This window comes from Anguilla rostrata, chromosome 12 (assembly GCF_018555375.3).
Source record: "Anguilla rostrata isolate EN2019 chromosome 12, ASM1855537v3, whole genome shotgun sequence".
NCBI classification, from domain to species: domain Eukaryota; kingdom Metazoa; phylum Chordata; class Actinopteri; order Anguilliformes; family Anguillidae; genus Anguilla; species Anguilla rostrata.
The window spans coordinates 2328012-2345957 of record NC_057944.1 but is presented as its reverse complement, the minus strand read 5'-3'; the positions used below and the strand labels follow the sequence as shown (position 1 = coordinate 2345957).

General features: G+C 46.1%; 1 protein-coding gene across 50 annotated transcripts; it reads right to left on the bottom strand.

The window, feature by feature from the left end:
- Window positions 1-1884: 1884 nt before the first annotated feature.
- On the bottom strand, window positions 1885-15011 carry LOC135235854 (elongation factor 1-gamma-like). 50 transcript variants are annotated; one of them, XM_064301784.1, is made up of 14 exons: window positions 14904-15011; window positions 13550-13708; window positions 13283-13343; window positions 10400-10542; window positions 7360-7503; window positions 7040-7160; window positions 6464-6789; window positions 6401-6433; window positions 6335-6367; window positions 6204-6235; window positions 6069-6146; window positions 5545-5717; window positions 3043-3167; window positions 1885-2501 (listed from the first exon to the last, which is right to left on the bottom strand). In XM_064301784.1, the coding sequence occupies exons 1-14, from the start codon at window positions 14907-14909 to the stop codon at window positions 2343-2345; spliced, it is 1593 nt and encodes a 530-aa protein (XP_064157854.1). In that variant the 5' UTR covers window positions 14910-15011; the 3' UTR covers window positions 1885-2342. The 50 variants fall into 50 exon arrangements, with proteins under 50 accessions (XP_064157854.1, XP_064157859.1, XP_064157863.1 ...); XM_064301789.1 differs by having other exon boundaries at window positions 6204-6229; XM_064301793.1 differs by having other exon boundaries at window positions 6494-6789.
- Between the last annotated feature and the right edge of the window lie 2935 nt (window positions 15012-17946).

Sequence of the window (17946 nt, the reverse complement as noted above, 5' to 3'; positions counted from 1 at the left end):
GGGAGCGTGGCCACCGTGCCCCAGGACCATAGGTACTCTGGCTGACACACGTAGCCCCGAACGGGAGGGAGGAGAGAGAGGGGCGACGAGAGAGACTGGACAGAAAGGACTGCATTAGCTCAAGCCCACAGTCAGCACTTTGGACCCCAGTGACAAAGCCCTGACCCTTTGTCTGGGACAGGCTGGGTTTAGCTCTGGCTGTGGAGGGCCTTGTTACTGGGCTTAGTGAAAACTAGCCAGGGACCCATGTGACTGGACTCCCGAATCAGTTTCAGCGTTACGGAAAGGAAAACACATTCCCCTGCCCGGCCACTGTAAACAGGCTGTCACGTTTAGCGCAAGGGTCTTCAGCTCACGCAAAAACACACACAGCAGAATGTGCTGGTGCCATGGAAACCAGAGACGTCTCTAACAATTCCGACAAATGCGCGCGTCGTGAAACTGCGTCCAGATAACCTACAAATTAAACCTCATCGCCATTCTCCAGTGTTTTACAGGAAAGGAGAGGAGGGGAAACTACAAGCAGAACACTTCACTGCAGTTTTAGGGTGTTTTCCACACACAAAAGGACCAGAGACTTTATCATTTAAAAACGTTTATTTCTTGGGAGAGGTCAAGAGAACCTATAGCCCTTATATGACCGGACTCAAAACAATAACAGTAATCGTAGGCATTAAAAATTGCAAACAAAGCAGGACTGGGTCCAAAGCTGCCCACACAAGGTATTTTCTGCTGAAAATGCTCTGTGGTTTTACACTTCTGTTGTATGACATCTCCAGTTTCACACTCATTTTACAGAATTACTCCCCCGTCCCTCCCCCTCATAACAAGACTTGTTGCATTACACAACGGTGAATGTTCTGTTCAATAGAAAAAGATTCCATTGATTTGTTTTTTGCTTAATCTGCTGACACTTGGTTTTCACAATTGACTAAATGCAGCTCTATTAATGCCTGGCTAAAACAGTTTCCTCCAGGCAGAAAAGCCTGTGAAAATCGATTCCGCACACGCTGGTTTCCACAGAAGAGCACTTTGAAAGCCTTGAGGGTACGCTCTCCATCGATTAACAAACCGCCTTGTGCTAATGAAGTCACAGATAAATGTGTGGAAGTGACAAACGTCCCTGCAGCATTAGCCAGATGAGCTTCGAGGATGCATCATGCATCTCAATGCGCCTGCACCTGTGTGTGTGCGAGTGCACTTGTGTCTGCGTGTGTGTGTGTGTGCACCTGTGTCTGCGTGTGCACCTGTGTCTGCGTGTGTGTGCGTGTGCACCTGTGCGTGTGCACCTGTCTGTGTGTGTGTGCGCGAGTGCACCTGTGTCTGCTGTGTGATGTCGTGGTGTGTGGGTGCGTGACCTGTGTCTGCTGTGTGTGCGATGTGCAGTCACTTTTGACTTTTGTAGGGTCCCTGAGGATATACGAGGGCGGAAGAGGAGAAAATTGCAGTTTAAATGGAGGGACTGGTGGGGAGGTTAGATTCCAAGAATTAAAAAAAATGCTACAAATTAAGGACAAATGAGCAGACGTGCCTTTTTTATTGAGGGGGGGGGGGTTGCTTTTGGCCCAATGGCTGTAACCACTGTCGTCTACGAAGCAATGAAATCCTTCAGATACAGATCAAAACTAGCCCTGACAATTTAAAATGTTGTTTAACTTCATTAGAGCCAAAAACTTACTGCCATAATGGAATCAAAATCTAATTTATCCAAATCCACGTTGTTAAGTTGTATTCATTTTGGCCAACGACCCCAAAGTTAATCAGATGGAATGCAAAACCTTGACAAGTATTTATTTGGATTAATGGCCAATTCAATTAGACTGTAGCAGAAGGGCTGGCAGGGGCAGGGGGAAAACACCAAAATGTAGAAACAGAGGCGCAGGGTACAGCCCAATGCAGTTTCACTTTATTAACACAGCAGTGGTAGAGGACATTCAGTTACATGACGATCAGGGCTGAGAAGTTGCTTCAGGTCTTTCAGCACTTAATACATACAAAACATCAGTGTCAAATCTGAGGGTCATGTGACCATCAGGGGGGAATTCACTTGCCGTTTATGCTCTGACCTTGACCAGAGAACACAGCAGCAAAAATCAACTGACTAGATCTACAATCCATGACACAAATCACACACTGTGGCATACCATGACAAGGACCTGTGTAATATTCTGCTCAGGCAAGCATTACAGCAGGGCAGGCTGGGTAATCCCGGACAATACGCCACACAAAGGCACTGCTTCTCTTCAATGGAATGCCAGAGGAGTCATTTTATTATCATTATTAAAGTGCTTTTTTTGGGGGGGGGGGGAGGCAGGTGGTTGGAAATGCATATCGTTGGAGCTTCACTTGAAGATCTTGGCTTGGTTGAAAGTCTTGCCCACATGCTTGAAGTCTCCCTGCCAGCTCAGGTATTCCCTGACCAAGGTGCGGGTCTCCTCGCTGCCAGGGTCCAGCTTCCTCCAGGAGTAGGACTCGTAGTCCGCCTTCCAGTCCTCACACAGCTGTGTGAGCGCAGAGCAAGAGAGCATTAGTACCTGGGACACCTTCTGAATGTCCTACAACACTGACAGGTTTCAGCCAAGTACAGGACAGCTCGAACCGAGGATACTGACTGGAGAAAGTTATGGAGCTCATATTAAATCAGATTAAATAAGCCTACAAAATGCATGCCCTTCCTCATTACCATCCCAAAACATAGCATTCACACCACTACCAGCAGTCAGCGTTTCTCTGGGGTGCCAAGGGGGCAAAATATTATGGAACTTTCAACACCAAAGATCAGCATACACAGGGGTACGCATCAGGACCAGGGTCGATAATGCCTGTACAGAACACACGTTTCCCCCCTCATCCAGTAGAAGCACAGGGAGAAGAACTCCAGAGCCAGCCAAACACCGGTCTGCACAGAAACCCCAGGGCAATGTCTGCCTGACACGACGGAGGACCTTCAGTACGCAGACAAACCCGGCGCAGCGGCACGAACGGCCTTTAGAGAGCTGCAGGGGAGGGTCCGGGGCTCGGGCACGAGACTGTGCCACCCACCTCGAAGGGCAGCCGCTGCCCGCGGAGGAGCCAGACGCCGGAGATGGAGCTATCGCCGTCCGCACCCAGCAGGGCCACGCTGGCAAAGGCATGCTTACGCAGGCGGTCCAGCCTCTGGAACATTCCTGAGGGGGCAGAAGAGACTCATGGGGGCGGAGCCAGACAGTGCTGCTCCTGAGGGGGAGGGGGCAGAAGAGACTCATGGGGGCGGAGCCAGACAGTGCTGCTCCTGAGGGGGAGGGGGCAGAAGAGACTCATGGGGGCGGAGCCAGACAGTGCTGCTCCTGAGGTGGGGGGCAGAAGAATTCATGGGGCGGAGCCAGACAGGTGCTCTCCTAGAGGAGGGGCGAACTAACGTAATGAGACTCATGGGTGCGGAGCCAGGGACACCGATGCTGCTCCTGAGGGGGAGGAGGGGCGGAAGAGACTTATGGGGGCGAGCCAGACAGTGCTGTCTCCTGGGGAAAGGGAGGGGGCAGAAGGAGACTCATGGGGCGGAGCCAGCACATTGCTGCCTCCTGAGGGGAGGGGGCAGAAGAGACTCATGGGGGCGGAGCCAGACAGTGCTGCTCCTCTACTGGTTGGGTGCTGTGAAGCAAGACCTCCCTGAAACAGGGAGAGCCATCACAGGGTAACACTCCCATTAGCAACGGATTTGTTCAGATCAATATGGCTTGAATACCTAATATCAGTTATGATGACATCACATTGTTGCTCCACCCACATGGGGCACACCCGATGCCCTTTCTGCAGTTGAGTAATTCGGACAGGGGAGGGGGCGGGGTCAATGAACCTCTTACTGGATGAGGCCACAATGAGCGGTCTGTCACTGCCTGGGTTTGAGAATCAAATGTTTTTCTGCAGACTGCAACAACTGCGGTGAATCACTGATCAGGGGCTACATGGCAGCTCGACCCTTTCACTGTCCTGAAGCCAGTCCCCTATCATTCCTCACCAACACTACAGCCAATCACAACATGGTGTGCACCTTGCAGCACCTACCTGCCCCCCATCTGCAGCCATGTTCCAAAATCTACTGGAAAGCCTTCGTAGAAGAGTGGTTGTTACAGCAGCAAAGGGGCAGACAAACTCCATATTAATGCCCATTGTTTTGGAATGAGATGTTAAATGGTTATGCTGTTTGGGTGTCTGCATACTTTTGGCCATGGAGTGTATAAAGGTGCAGTTTGTAGGCCTGTGTATGTACACCCAACGCCCTCCCATTCCAATTAGAAAAAGCAAACCCCTAACACAAACATCCACACCAAGCAACCCCCTGTGGTGGGGTCCCCAGGGTCCGCCACGGAATGGGGGCCAACCGGGGGATTCCTGGGGGCCCACCTTAACTGCTGTCTGCACCCTCGTCACCATGCCTGCCCATGGGTACACCGGCAGGCTGGTAATTAAAGTGCAACACACACACACACGCACACACAGACCACACACCCCATGTAATTATGAGCCTGCTATGAGCCCTGAGCTGATAGCGATCAGGGGACCTGGGGCGACCCTGCGCAGACTTGCTCAGGAGCACACAGTCGGGCTCAGAGCCACTCACCACCCCCTCACGGGAACAGGCTGACCCAACAATTAAAGATCAAGGTCATCGAGCATAACTTCCCTTTGGGGACCCTCCCCTGCCCTGGAGAGCTACACCCAAACAGTGAGCTTGATGGGCAAACCTTCCACCATGTTACATTGCAGTTTGTCCCCTTCCAGCACTGCCAACAGTCAGAACTACATCAGAGCCAGTGAGGTTGCCTATAACCCATAAAACTTAGTGCTCTAATGCAGTAATGGCACTGAACTTAAAATATGCAGTATAGTTAGAACAGGGCTTGCCTTCAGTGTCTAAGTCCAATGAGTGTGCAACTAGCATTAACCACATAGCCACTAACAAGACCTAATCTTTAAAAGCATCCATTTAAAAACAGAGAAGTATTACAACTATTAACTAAAACTGGGCAATATACCATTATGCCAGTGGCTTACAAGTGGATTATAAAGTGACATCACTTTCCAGTTTCACTTGTGAATGGCTGACCATGCAGCAGCACTGCAGGTGCTCATTCATTAAAGGGGCAGTTCATCCAAACATTAAATGGCTCTATTACCAGAGTGCCATCTATCCATCCAGATAGCCTAACAGATTTGATAAATTTTCTAGATATCCACTACAGCTCACTAATGCAACAAACATCAACAGGACCAATGCATATGGCACTCAAAGAGCCAGAAAATTTAATTTAATACATTTTTTTAAGCCTCAACAGCAATGTCTCTCAAGCAAGTATGCAGTGTCAACATTAAAACAATGTTGAAACAATGTTTTAAAACAATAGCACTCTGGGTATGTGGAAATATAGCCAGTCGCAACATTCAAAACTGAACCACCCTAGAGATCCTCAAATTCAAACTCTCCAAAGAGCTTCAGTAGTTAGTTATTGTAAAGGATAAATCACTCAGATGTTCTGTGGGTTCTTCTGGGAAGGAGACACACACCTGTGATGAGGTTACAGCTCATGAACACCCGACTCAGTTCACTAGGGTACTTGTACTCGCAGTACCAGAGGGACCAGCCATTGGGGTCCAGTTTCTCCCACAGGTACGGCAGCGCCACCTTCAGGGTGTCCTCGTTCGAGTACGTCCGCTTGAACTCGTCCAGCACAAAGGAGCTGTGGAGCAGAGGCAGTCAAACCCTTAGATACAGCCCGGCCCCCCCGGGACTAAACGGCCCCGGCCCCCCCGGGACTAAACGGCCCCGGCCCCCCGGGACTAAACGGCCCCGGCCCCCCGGGACTAAACGGCATGGGCCAATGCATGGGCCATAACTAATGTCATGTGACTAATCTGTATGCAAACAAGGTCCACTGCGTCAAGCTCCGCAGCCCAATTACCTCCTTCCACATCAAGACGAATCAGTCATGGACCACTGTGCCCAGTTCTTTTGAAGGTTAAATAAAACCCTACAGAAAAGGCTCATGTGACTTGAGACAAAATGGCAGTTTGCTCAGGCTGGTTTGTACCTCTTGGGCAGAGAGGCAAAGGGGTCTTTGGCTTTGGGTTCAGCTGCTAGAGCTTCTTCAGTAGCATCCAGGCCCTCCACCTGCGGCTTCTCCTGCTTCTGCTCCACCTCCACCTGCGGCTGCTCCTGCCTCTGCTCCACCTGCGGCTGCTTCTGCTCCACCTCCAGCTGTGGCTGCTCCTGCTTCTGCTCCACCTCTACCTGCGGCTGCTCCTGATTCTGCTCCACCTCCACCTGCGGCGGCTGCTCCTTCTGGTCCTCCTCCACCTGCGGCGGCTGCTGCTTCTGCTCCTCCTCCACCTGCGGCGGCTGCTCCTTCTGGTCCTCCTCCACCTGCGGCGGCTGCTGCTTCTGCTCCTCCTCCACCTGCGGCGGCTGCTGCTTCTGCTCCTCCACCTGCGGCTGCTCCTTCTGCTCCTCCTCCACCTGCGGCTGCTCCTTCTGCTCCTCCTCCACCTGCGGCTGCTCCTTCTGCTCCTCCTCCACCTGCGGCGGCTGCTTCTGCTCCTCCTCCACCAGCGGCTGCTTCTGCTCCTCCTCCACCAGCGGCTGCTTCTGCTCCTCCTGCTCCTCCACTTGTTGCTGCTTCTGCTCCTCTGCCTGCTGCGGCACCTCCTCCTGCTGCTGCTGGTGCTGGTGCTGCTTCACACTCACTTCCTCCTGCTGGGGGGCCTTCAGGATCTCCTCAGAGCTTGCTGGGGTAACGTTGAGCTTCCCTGGGACTGCATGAAACCCCACATTAAAATGGACAATATAAAAACAACCAGCACCATCAAAGTAAGGTAGCTTGTAGAATACAAAAACCCATGTGCTCTAGGGCTTCAGTGGGTTTCAACACCTATGTTTGACCCACTGTTATTGGATAGAGGTTATTTTACTGCCGAGCGCCACTGGCTCTGGTCACCGACTTCGAGCCGACGGGCGACCGTTCTCCCAGGCGGAACCTCAGGCTCTGGGTGGTGCAGGGCTTACCTGCTGCAGTCTCACACAGCACCACGTCCCCAAGCACAGTGCGGAACTGGGGCTGGTGGACACAGGTGCAGAACCAGCGCGTCACGTTCAGGTACACCTGCCGCATCGAGGGTTCCATCGCCTGCAAACGCACACAATTTCAACACTCAATAGGTGTGCGTGTGTACCAATCCAGACGCATATCCGTTTGCCTTGAGCACGATCGGTATCACTGCAATAGTTCAGGAGGGCCCTTAAGGGTTGTTACACGTTGAGGCCAAACTCCCCGCAGGTTGACGTAAACGCCAGCGGTTGCTCGTATAAAAGCCGCCCCAGCGCACCTGTGTGAAGAGCAGGAGGAGGGCGCAGGCCACAGAGATGTCCGCCAGCGTTACCGCATCTCCAACCAGGTAGGTCCGCGGGAGGAGGTGCTGGTTGAGCACAGAAAGGAGTCCCAGGAGCACCTCCTTCGCCTTCTCGCTGGCCTATCAGAGAGCAAACAAGATGTCACGAAGGGGCACAAACCAAATCTCTAGAGTACCGAATGACCCAAGCCCTTACCAAAGACCACCAAGCCAAGCATTTATAGCGCCTTATCACATGAGCGCTGATCCAGGTTTCCTGTCCATATCATGACCTCATGGATTATAGGTAGGGCCACCAAGTGCCTGAGGCTCTCTCCAATCGTAGTCCTCCACCAGCAAGAGAACAACCTTTTTAATGAAGCCACATCTAACCACTTGATTGCACCAACCAACTCATCTACCTTGATAAAGTAACCACCACCAATTTAAATGCAGATAACTGACAGCATATACAAGCAACACCCATGTTAAACTCAGCGTGGTTTTTTAATACCACAAACATGCAGTAGTATGTTGATGTTGAATAGGGGATGTTAGTTTTTATTTGAAGTGGGAATTGCATTAACAAGCACGAAACCGTCCAGACCCATGGTGCACCTGCACATAGTGTCATGAGTAAAACTTTAAAACTATATAGCTAGCTAACTATGGCATTTCCTCACCTCTGTAACGTTATTTGTTGTCTTCCGTGTGTCCATACATCTGTATCGGTGGTACGAGCTAACTAGGTTAACTAAAGTAACGTTAGGCAATAAAGCTGTGCTTATGCTTAAAAATCTTGTGCCGTTCGAAGTGGTGATTTTGGGAGATGCACCTGCGCATGTGTCCTACTAAACGTTGGGACATAGTGACAACGTTGGGTTGTCCATGAGTGAGTGAGCGACCACAATTTGCCATGCATAGCCTGCCGCGGCAGGCAGCCCTGAGCGCGTGGGAAAAATGAGCAGATATTCAATAGACTAGAGCAGCAGCACATTTAAAAAGTGATACACAAAATACACTACCTGGCAAAAAGTATGTGAACCCCTGACATCAAACATCTCATGCAAAATTATGGGCATTAATATGGAGTTGGTCCACCCTTTGCTTCCAAAACAACCTCCACTCTTGGGAAAGCTTTAAACTAGATGTTGGAGCATTGCTGCAGGGATTTGCTTCCACTCAGCCAGAAGAGCATTAGTGATGTCGGGCACTGTTGGGGAAGCTCAGAATCCTCTAGAATGTGATTGTAAGCTGTAGCATGAAGATTTGCCTTCAGTGGAGCGAAGGGCCTGCCCAAACTGAAAAATCCTCAGAATGGGTGTCACTAGCATGAATTTGCCTTCAGGGGCAAGGCCTTCCCACCAGTGAAAACACCTCAGCCAATGTTACTTTTTCAACAGTTCTCAGGTGTTTTTGCAATTTGTCATTGGGTTTCGCTCTTCCCTCTCCCCTACAGGTAGAGATGATGACATGGTCCTGCTGCCAACATCCAGGACAGGAGGTGCTCAGGAGAAACACACACTTGCCTGGCAACCCTCTTCAGGAGACACATGAACCATCGCATAGCAACCACACTTTTAAAATAAATAGATAAATAATAATAATAAGTATAAAATAAGTGCCAGAGGACCCTTGCGGAGCAGCCTAATTAGATAGTCTGTCAGGAGCCAGTGCAGGTTGATTCATCTGATGATTCTAACGATATGGATAACTCAACCATGAGCTTGGTAAAACCGCCTGCTTTTAAGCATTATGCTTAGTTAAAGAAGATTTGGGAAAACGTTACAGGTTACAACAAGAGGTCAATAATTACTCAAATTCCCATTTTGGAACATCTGCGAGGGATTGGTCACTGGACTATCAAACACCACTTCACATGGGCGTGGGTTCTGGACCTGCACACTGGCTGCCAGGGAGACTGTGCAACATGCACTGTGCTGGTATGCAGGCTGATAAGACCGTTTCACATCTTTAGATAGATAACGCCCCTTTGTTGTTGTCTTTAATATTACCGTGTCCTCATTGGAGTCTTTGAGGGTGTGGTGATGTTGCTCACAATCCACTGGTGGATTCTGGGCCAACAGATCGCGGGCCATAACTAATTTGTTTTCAGCTGTCAGTGCATCATTGCATGACTTGCTATTAAAATGGTTATGCAGAAGTTATGCAGAATTGTGTGCAGTGTAAAGCAGATATGGTTGCCCTAATCTGCTCAAAAATTTTTTTCCAAGTGCTAGTACGGGACACATTCCATGTCCACTTCCCTTGTCACTCTCCCAGTATTTGGTCAACTCAATGCTTTGTAAAATATTACAAATAGCCACTCTGTGGTACAATTTCATAACTGATTCTGCCATGCGATTGCCTGAAGGAATCCCTGGAATATAACAAAAGTACAATTTTAAATCCACATGGGTGGATCCAAATATGATCGAAAAGGCAGAACTGATGCTGGATCAACACTTCGGTGAGATTCTTTAAATGTACAGGCCTAGGACTGTGCTCCAGGGGAGAGTCATACAGCAGGCTGGTAAAAAGGGGAATCATGCGGCAGGCTAGTAAACTGAGACACGGTACGGTTTTCAGTTGGGAGGGTGACTGCAGAACACTCTTCAACCCCGGGCCTGGAGAAAGACAGGGCGTGCTGATTTGTCATGACTCAGTACCTCCATGAATAAAGTTGATTACATGGTGACGCCACCTCATCTGGTTATTTTAGTCATCTTAATTTGCCCAGGAATTTAAACTAAGGGCCAGTGGACACTGCTGTGGCTCTCAGGCTTCAGGACTAGCGCTGACGCTTCAGGGTACAGTTCTGGAATGCCCACCAACCAGGAGTACAGATAGAAGAGATTGTTGTGCAGCATTTCTGGAATTCAAGGCAAGCACACAGCCAGATGAACCCCTATGTACCACCTTCCTGCACACACAATATGGCTTTGGCATTCAAAGAAAAGCAGCAACATCCCAAATCGCAGATCTAATCAGTTGAAATTCAGCACAGGACATTTGCACTGACAGTGAGCACCCTTACCTTCTCGCTGTAGGCGGCCCTGCCCATTGCAGGGTAGACCCAGGAGGCCATGGAGGGAACAATCTCCCCCTCGGCAAGATTCACCCACTGCTGCACCAAGGCCTGGTCCTGAGGGCCACTTCCGCGAAGCACATCACTGGCCACTGCAACAAACACAGTACAATCAGACTGACCTGGGATCAGCCTGGAGATACAGAGCCAGTCCAATCCCACACTGCACTGACCCTGGATCAGTCTGGAGATACACACAGAGCCAGTACAATCACACACTACACTGACCAGGGATCAGTCTGGAGATAGAGCCAGTAGAGTGAAACGCATGCCGACCTGGGGCAGACAGGCAGGCCACCTCAACCCCCCCCCCCCCCCCCCCAGCTGATCAAGACTACTTCTGTTGCCAATACCCTTCCAGAACAATCCAAATAAAAAGCCACTGTGGAAGCAGTTTAGACAAAGGGGTTGACTGAAAGGTGGAACGGAAAGTTTTGCAGTGCCCACTCCCCAGCCCACCCTCCGTCCTGACAGCACATCCCATCGCTCAAACGGGACAGGAATTTAGCACCACAAAGAAAGCCATTATTCCACACCCAGCGGGACGAGGCGGCCAAGCCCGGCCAAACAAACATATACTGAGCGCATTGTATCGGATCTTCGGCTAAACAAGGAGAATGAGGCTTGCTGCGTTTTCGCACAACAATCGGACAGCAAAAAGTAAAAAAAATCTGCACCAAGAGCCGCTCACACCGAGCTGTCACTCAGAAAACATCACAAACGTCTGCAGACAGATCGCGTGCTTAGCAGCCGAAAGGCTGCCGGACACACGAGCGGCTCGTCGCCTCAGAGAGCAGCAGCACAGGAAGGCCCGACGGCGGGGGGAGACTTTAGCAGATTTTTGCCCCAATAACAGCTGCTCTTCCCGTGAGGCCTTGGGCTTTTCCACCTCTGGGTGAACAGAGGAGGGGGGCCTTGCCGAACATTTCCTGAGCGATTCGGGCGGGTTCTCGCGGTGGATAGGGTGCCGTGGCCGCTCTGTAAACACAGGACATCCTCATCAAGGGCGGGGGGTTTCCTGGCGTGGGACAGACCGAAACGGGACCCACCCTGCCGCCCGGCACGTAACCAACACGGGCCCACTGATTTACAATGCCACCGGAGGTCCAACAGCACCACCGACAGCTGGGGGGGGGTGGGGGAACCAAAATTAATCGCACCCAAAAGTGCCACAAATAAATTCTACCATGTTCATCAATTTACTGTCAGACACACAGGTTTGACTGGCGCTCCATTCGGTGAAATTCTCATTTGCATTAAATGAGACCACACCTTATGCCTAGGAAGCATAGGTTAAATGATCCAATCACAGAACAGGACAGTGTGTGCAGATTTGCATTTGCACTACGTTACAAGACATAACAAGACACTGCGCAGACCTACATTACATTAATTTAGCAGATGCTTTTATCCAAAGCGACGTACAAAAGTGCATAGCATGGACAACTACGAAACACAGGTTTGATAAGCTACAGTACTCATTTCGTACAGCTATTTATAGCCAAGAACACAGTTCAGTTCACGCGGTGAACATTATTCTGACCTAACTTAAGCCGAGCCAAACAAGGAAGAACAAGCTACAATATTAGGACAAATACAAATTACAAAAAGTGGGGACCTAGAGAAGCTTTGCATGCTAGCTAGCATTCCCCTGTGTTTTAACTGGCACAGACACTTTCTACAGCAATGCCACAAAGCACAAATCCCCAGAGCTCACCACACTGACCCCTGGATCTACAGGGTCAGAGCAGAGCAGGCTCATCCCTGCGATGCAGCCAATCACAGGGGGAAGCAGAGCAGCTCAGCCAATGACACGAAGGGCAACAAACGGGCAGAAGTGGGGTTAAAATTAAACCCAAGGACCAGGAAGGAGACTGGTGTCATCACAGCCCGAGTACTGAGAATACCATGACTGTCTGGACTCGTTCAGCAACAATGTGCATAATAAACACTTGTTGGCCATATTTTGGGTGTTTTATCACATCTACTTCAGTATCAGGAAGTGGACAAAACTAAAAAAAAAATAATCAATGAATAAAAAATTAATAAATCGACCAATCCAAAGCAGAAGAGGCATTTGCAGAACAGAATTTTACATCTTGCAAATTTGAAAAAATGAATGCTTCCATTTGGCCCAACAGTATTTATAAATTATGAAAAGCACTTAAATATATAAAGAAATCATGATGTAAAGACAAACCATCTGAAAATCTGAACGCATTAGAATTGCGCGGTCCCCAACAGGAGGCAAATTTCAGTTTATATGCTCTTCACAGGCAAATGAGTACATACTGACGGTCTGCAACACAAAGTAAACAAGTAATACATGACCAAGGGAACCACATAATGTGTAATTCCCACAACCAATGAAGTGGAAAACAAACTATGGACCTATGCTGCACAAAGTTAGCTATATACTTTTTATATTTTCCAGGATTTTAGAAATAAGTGTATGGATTGAGAAATCCTGAAGATAGTGTGCAAACACAAACGCAAAATTGATTTCGATGCTCTTGGGATCAGGACTGATTTGGGTAAACAAAACAGACTAGAGAACTCAGCTTGGACAACCAGTTTAATAAGATTTTAAATGCATCAACACTGCCCACTGGTGTTATAAATGGGCTACTGCAATACAGAAAACCAGCGTATCTGAAATTGCACGGCTTCTCAATGCCAACAAAATCATTAAGTTATTCAAGTTACAAGATTGTGCTCAGAGGCTTGTCAGGCAAGTAAAGACCGGTAAAGAAATCAACAAGATTGTGAAGGATTATATGGTTTCTTTATCATCTGATCTTTTAAACGTGCTCTGATGTCAGATAAATTTACCATAATTAGCAATGGCACTGGCCTCCTGGATCCAGAAGCCATTTTCCACAAAAGCAGGTACCTAGAGGAAAACAAAAACCTCTCATTTTACATGACAACTACAGAAGCAAACAGGTCAGTAGTCCAATACTTTCCTGGCATCAAACACTGAACAATAACAAAAAATGCTGAGTTTAACATTTAAAGACTGCACTTCGAGGAATTGCCCAATGCAAGCACACCATTGCATTTCATGCTTAGAAACTTTTCATTGCATGGAAAGCTAACCTTTCTTAGAGGGAAGTCAGACAGGAAGCAGTCCGTCTCCCTGCTGTCCTCCCCTTTAAAGCCAGGGAAGGAAGGGTCCACCGTTATCCGGGCCCCGCTATACTGAGCCGAGATGAGGATTGGGTAAGACCTCCAGAAATCACGGGGAGTGTACAGAGTCTATATGGCAGACAACAGACAGACATTAGACCAGAACAGGTGTGAATTTCACAAGAAATAGCAATGTTTTTCCAAACTACGTCGATACAAGGCGATGGAGCACCCAATACATAGTTAGTTTCTCCCCTTTTATAGCACAGCAAAAAACTTGTTTTGAACAATTCAAAAGAGTTCCAAAGTTTAGACCTTAGATCCAGATACGCAAAGTTGGAAGTGGGTATAGAAGAAAGGCACCGCCACGTTTAGAACGGTTATAGGCTGCAACATGCGGTAACGAGGGGAAAATGTGCAAAAACAATGACCTTTGTGCGTTTAGAACAGCGAGTTAGGCGTGCTATGCAGAAAGGGAAAAAAATCCACGGGCGAACAGGTTTGAGTAGTCTTCATAGTCAACGCTGTGAAAAAAGTTAAGTTACGTGCTGACGTGTCTGCACTGGCTCTTATAAACAACTCCAGCGTTACATTTCTCGAATTCCAAAAGCGCACCGCAAGTGCGTTGAATCCAAACCCCCACCAGTGCAATGTCACCTTAACGAGACATGGCGGGTTGACAATAATATCGATTTTAAAAAATTAAGCGGAGCGTGAAACACGCGCATTCTATTGTCGGAGGTTTTTTAAAGATTAAGCGTTTAAGAAATAAAAATGTCGGGACACATGCACTGGACAAGGCAACAATAGTGCAATCACTCTACTATTCACACGACTGAAAGGCCGACATTTTGCTACAAGCTTTCATTTTTCAACCCACTAGCTACATTTAACCACAGTGAAATACATGGAAATACAGAGATTTAAGCTGCTAAATGGAAATGCACAGATTTCAAACGCGCATTGTAATAAGCATATTTCTTATATTTATCATCATTAAAATGCGAGCAGTAGTGAGGTTTTTCCGTTATTTACCACATTTTTACCCGCATCCGAGTCGCCGCAACTGAATTCCCTTAAATACCAATAACTTAAGATGCTTTTAAGTCTGATCGAAAAAGTTGAAGTTCAAGTTACATCTGAATCAGTGAGCAATGTATAATACTCCAGAATATCGCCGTAAAACTGATTTCAGAAAGTATTTACCCGACTACATTTCCTTAGTACGTCTACTAAAGATGCAGACCTACCTTAAATTCATATTAATTAGGCTAAAAGAAAAAGAAAATGTACGGTCCTGAAATGAAATGCCGAAGCAGCCTACCGCCATCTTTACTACTTGCACAACTGCAGACGCCCAACACTGCTCCTTCGTTTTAGGGGTATAGCAGGCCTAATGATGGATAGGGACCACTAGTAATAAAGAGGTGGCGAGATTCAGGGCGTGGTTTTAATTCAAACATGCAATTGCCCCCCAAGACAATTAAACAAAATAATTGTGCACAAAAATAAATAAATACATAAATAAATAAATAAATAAATAATAAATAAATAAATAAATAAATAAATACATAAATAAATAAATTTTTTGGGGAAAAATATATAAGCTACATTACTATGTTTCTAAACGAACTTGTTTTAGTAGCCGTGGTTTTAGCCTAGAGGTGGAAAATCCAGGTTCAGAAAGTGGAAGTCCTCCCCAGTATTTTGTTCCAAGCAACTGGATTTGCTAATTGGCACAATTCTTCAGCCAGGAGGTAGAACTAATTAATCAGATGGTTGAATTGGAGGAACGAAGCAAACTCTGGACGGAGGAAACACGACATGACTTTCCACCTTTGAATGTTTATTTCACTCCCCCTCACAGATGCCAAAAGCAAAAGTGTCTCTCGATTTCTGCAACTTTCCCTCCCTCCTATCACTGGCCAACGCAAGCTTGTCAGCGACCCCAGCCTACACACACGCCCCTTTTCAGATGGCTACCTCCGTTAACTCCGGGCGCACGCTTAAGGAGGATCGCTATCAAAATAGGTGTTCTCCAGTTAATACCTTTATAGTTACTCTAATATAAACACCCAAACCATGCCAACTGTGAAAATATATACGCACACAGACATGCACAAAGTTTTCCAGTTCGATTTCCATGTAAGACGGTGTCGCTGTAACCTTGAGCAAGTTATTTAACCTAAAATTAACTATACTGTATTCACGAATGTATAAATGTACAAACGTAAATCTGTTTAAGTTGTTCTGGATGAAAGCGTCGCTCCAATGCCAGTAATATAGATCTCAACAAAAATACATTTTCTACGTACCTAGTTACTCAAGCATACAAAGCACTGTGTATAAGTAATTAATTAAAACCACAGGCCTGCCATTTAAGATATTGATAGCAAAAAGTCACAATAAACAATATTGGCTATCTTAGTTCAAACAAATCAAACAAGCTCTATTCCAAAGCAATGTTACCCAATGTTTCCTAAATTATTTAATGTAACTTTGCCCTGTGATTTTTCATCTTACCATATTAAGAGAATATGATCATTTAAACTTTATGTCACATGAAAGTATCAAATGCAATCATTTATAGTGCAAATAACCTGTCAGCTGAGTTACTCCTAAAAATTTTTTACATGATACATTATATGCTTGATCATTATGTTTGAGCAATTGTCTGCATACAGTATTTTAGGTGTATGAAAAGCACATCATTCATAAAATGCATCATTGTGATTATGATTATGATTATTAGAAAATTGTGTTCACAAATGAGATTTTTAAAATTATTCTTATATAAGTGGATAAGTATTCTATCTGTTTATCTATCTATGCAGCCTACGTGATCTATTTTACAATTGGTATTTATTTAAAATTGCAAATATACAATAAATTTTTGTAAAATTAACTTGACAACCAAACACAAACATATCCATTCTGGAGCGTTTCATGAGCTATTTAAAACATTCATTAGTTTTAATCTTCTTCCATGAGGAATTTTTTGTTAGGCTATTTGACACTTTGATGTGACAAAGCTTGAATTACCACATTCTCTTTAGATGGTAAGATGAAAAAACACAAGTTACATTAAATAATTTAGGAAATATTGGGTAGCATTGCTTTATAATAATAATTAGTGTGAGATAAGATAGCCAATATTGTTTGTTGTAACTTAGCCTCATTTTGATATCAATACTTTTAATGGTAGCACTGGATTTAGCAAGTTTTAATGAATGACTTACAGACAGTGCTTTGTATGTGTGAGTAACTTGGCATTTTTATACTTTGAACATGTGTTTTTCATGAGATATCATTTCTTTTTGTACTGTGTTTGTTATGAGTAACTGATAATAATAATGCATATAAATGTATGAACCATAAGATAATTAAATATAGAAACATGCATACATAAATGCAAACACACATCATTGTAGCTCAAAGAAAAAAAATGTTGGATAGTGGTTGCACACAATATCAAGTAGACTTGAAAACATGAATCGTTGGATTTACATTTTTTAAAGATTATTGGATTTACTTAAATTATGCACAGTGGTTGCACATAATTAAGTATAGGTTGTGACGTCTTTAACTTAATCAGGTTGTCACATGCACTATCGAACAATTTTTTTTTTTTTTTGAGGGTACATGGCATAGTGAAAAGTTGTATATGTTCAGTTTTCTATTTATAGATGCTAGTTTAGTTAGAAGCTATTGGATTTTTGACTGGACCGCAACAGTGGGGCCAGCCCTACAAACGCGAATGTCTGTGACTGACTGACTGACTGACTGAGTGAGTGATTAAGTTACACCATTGGTCGGCCAAGTTGTGAAGTTACACCATTGGTCGGCCGGATCACGTGTGTTAGGTCCAGCCATATACTAGGTTTTAACCTGGTTTACTTTTAGCTACCATTTAAACTGACTATGACTGGAAGATATCTAAATGAAGAGGAATAAACTAGTTTAAATTGAATCGAGAAACGCATGCAAGAAGCTCAACGTAAGTTGTTTGGTACTACCCCCATAAACAGGTTTTCTTTCCTTTTGTGAGAAATAAACGGCAAGTTGGGAGTAGGAGTTGGGGCTGGGGACGCCATACAATAGTTTTTTGAGCCCTGTAAGCTAGTTTAGCTGGTTGAAGGCTTGCTAACGTTACCGTTACAATTCCCAAATAAAGTTATTTGCATTTTCTCGCTAAAAGACCGGAATCAATCTAATTATACAGACAGTAAACATTGTATATGTTATTAAGAGTGGCCAATTAAATATATTGAGCTTTGAAAGCTAAGCATTTAAGTCTTACCGTTTTCTCTCAGGTACATCCAGCGTTGGCACGTTTCCCACTGTTCCACAGCACCCACTGACGTCTG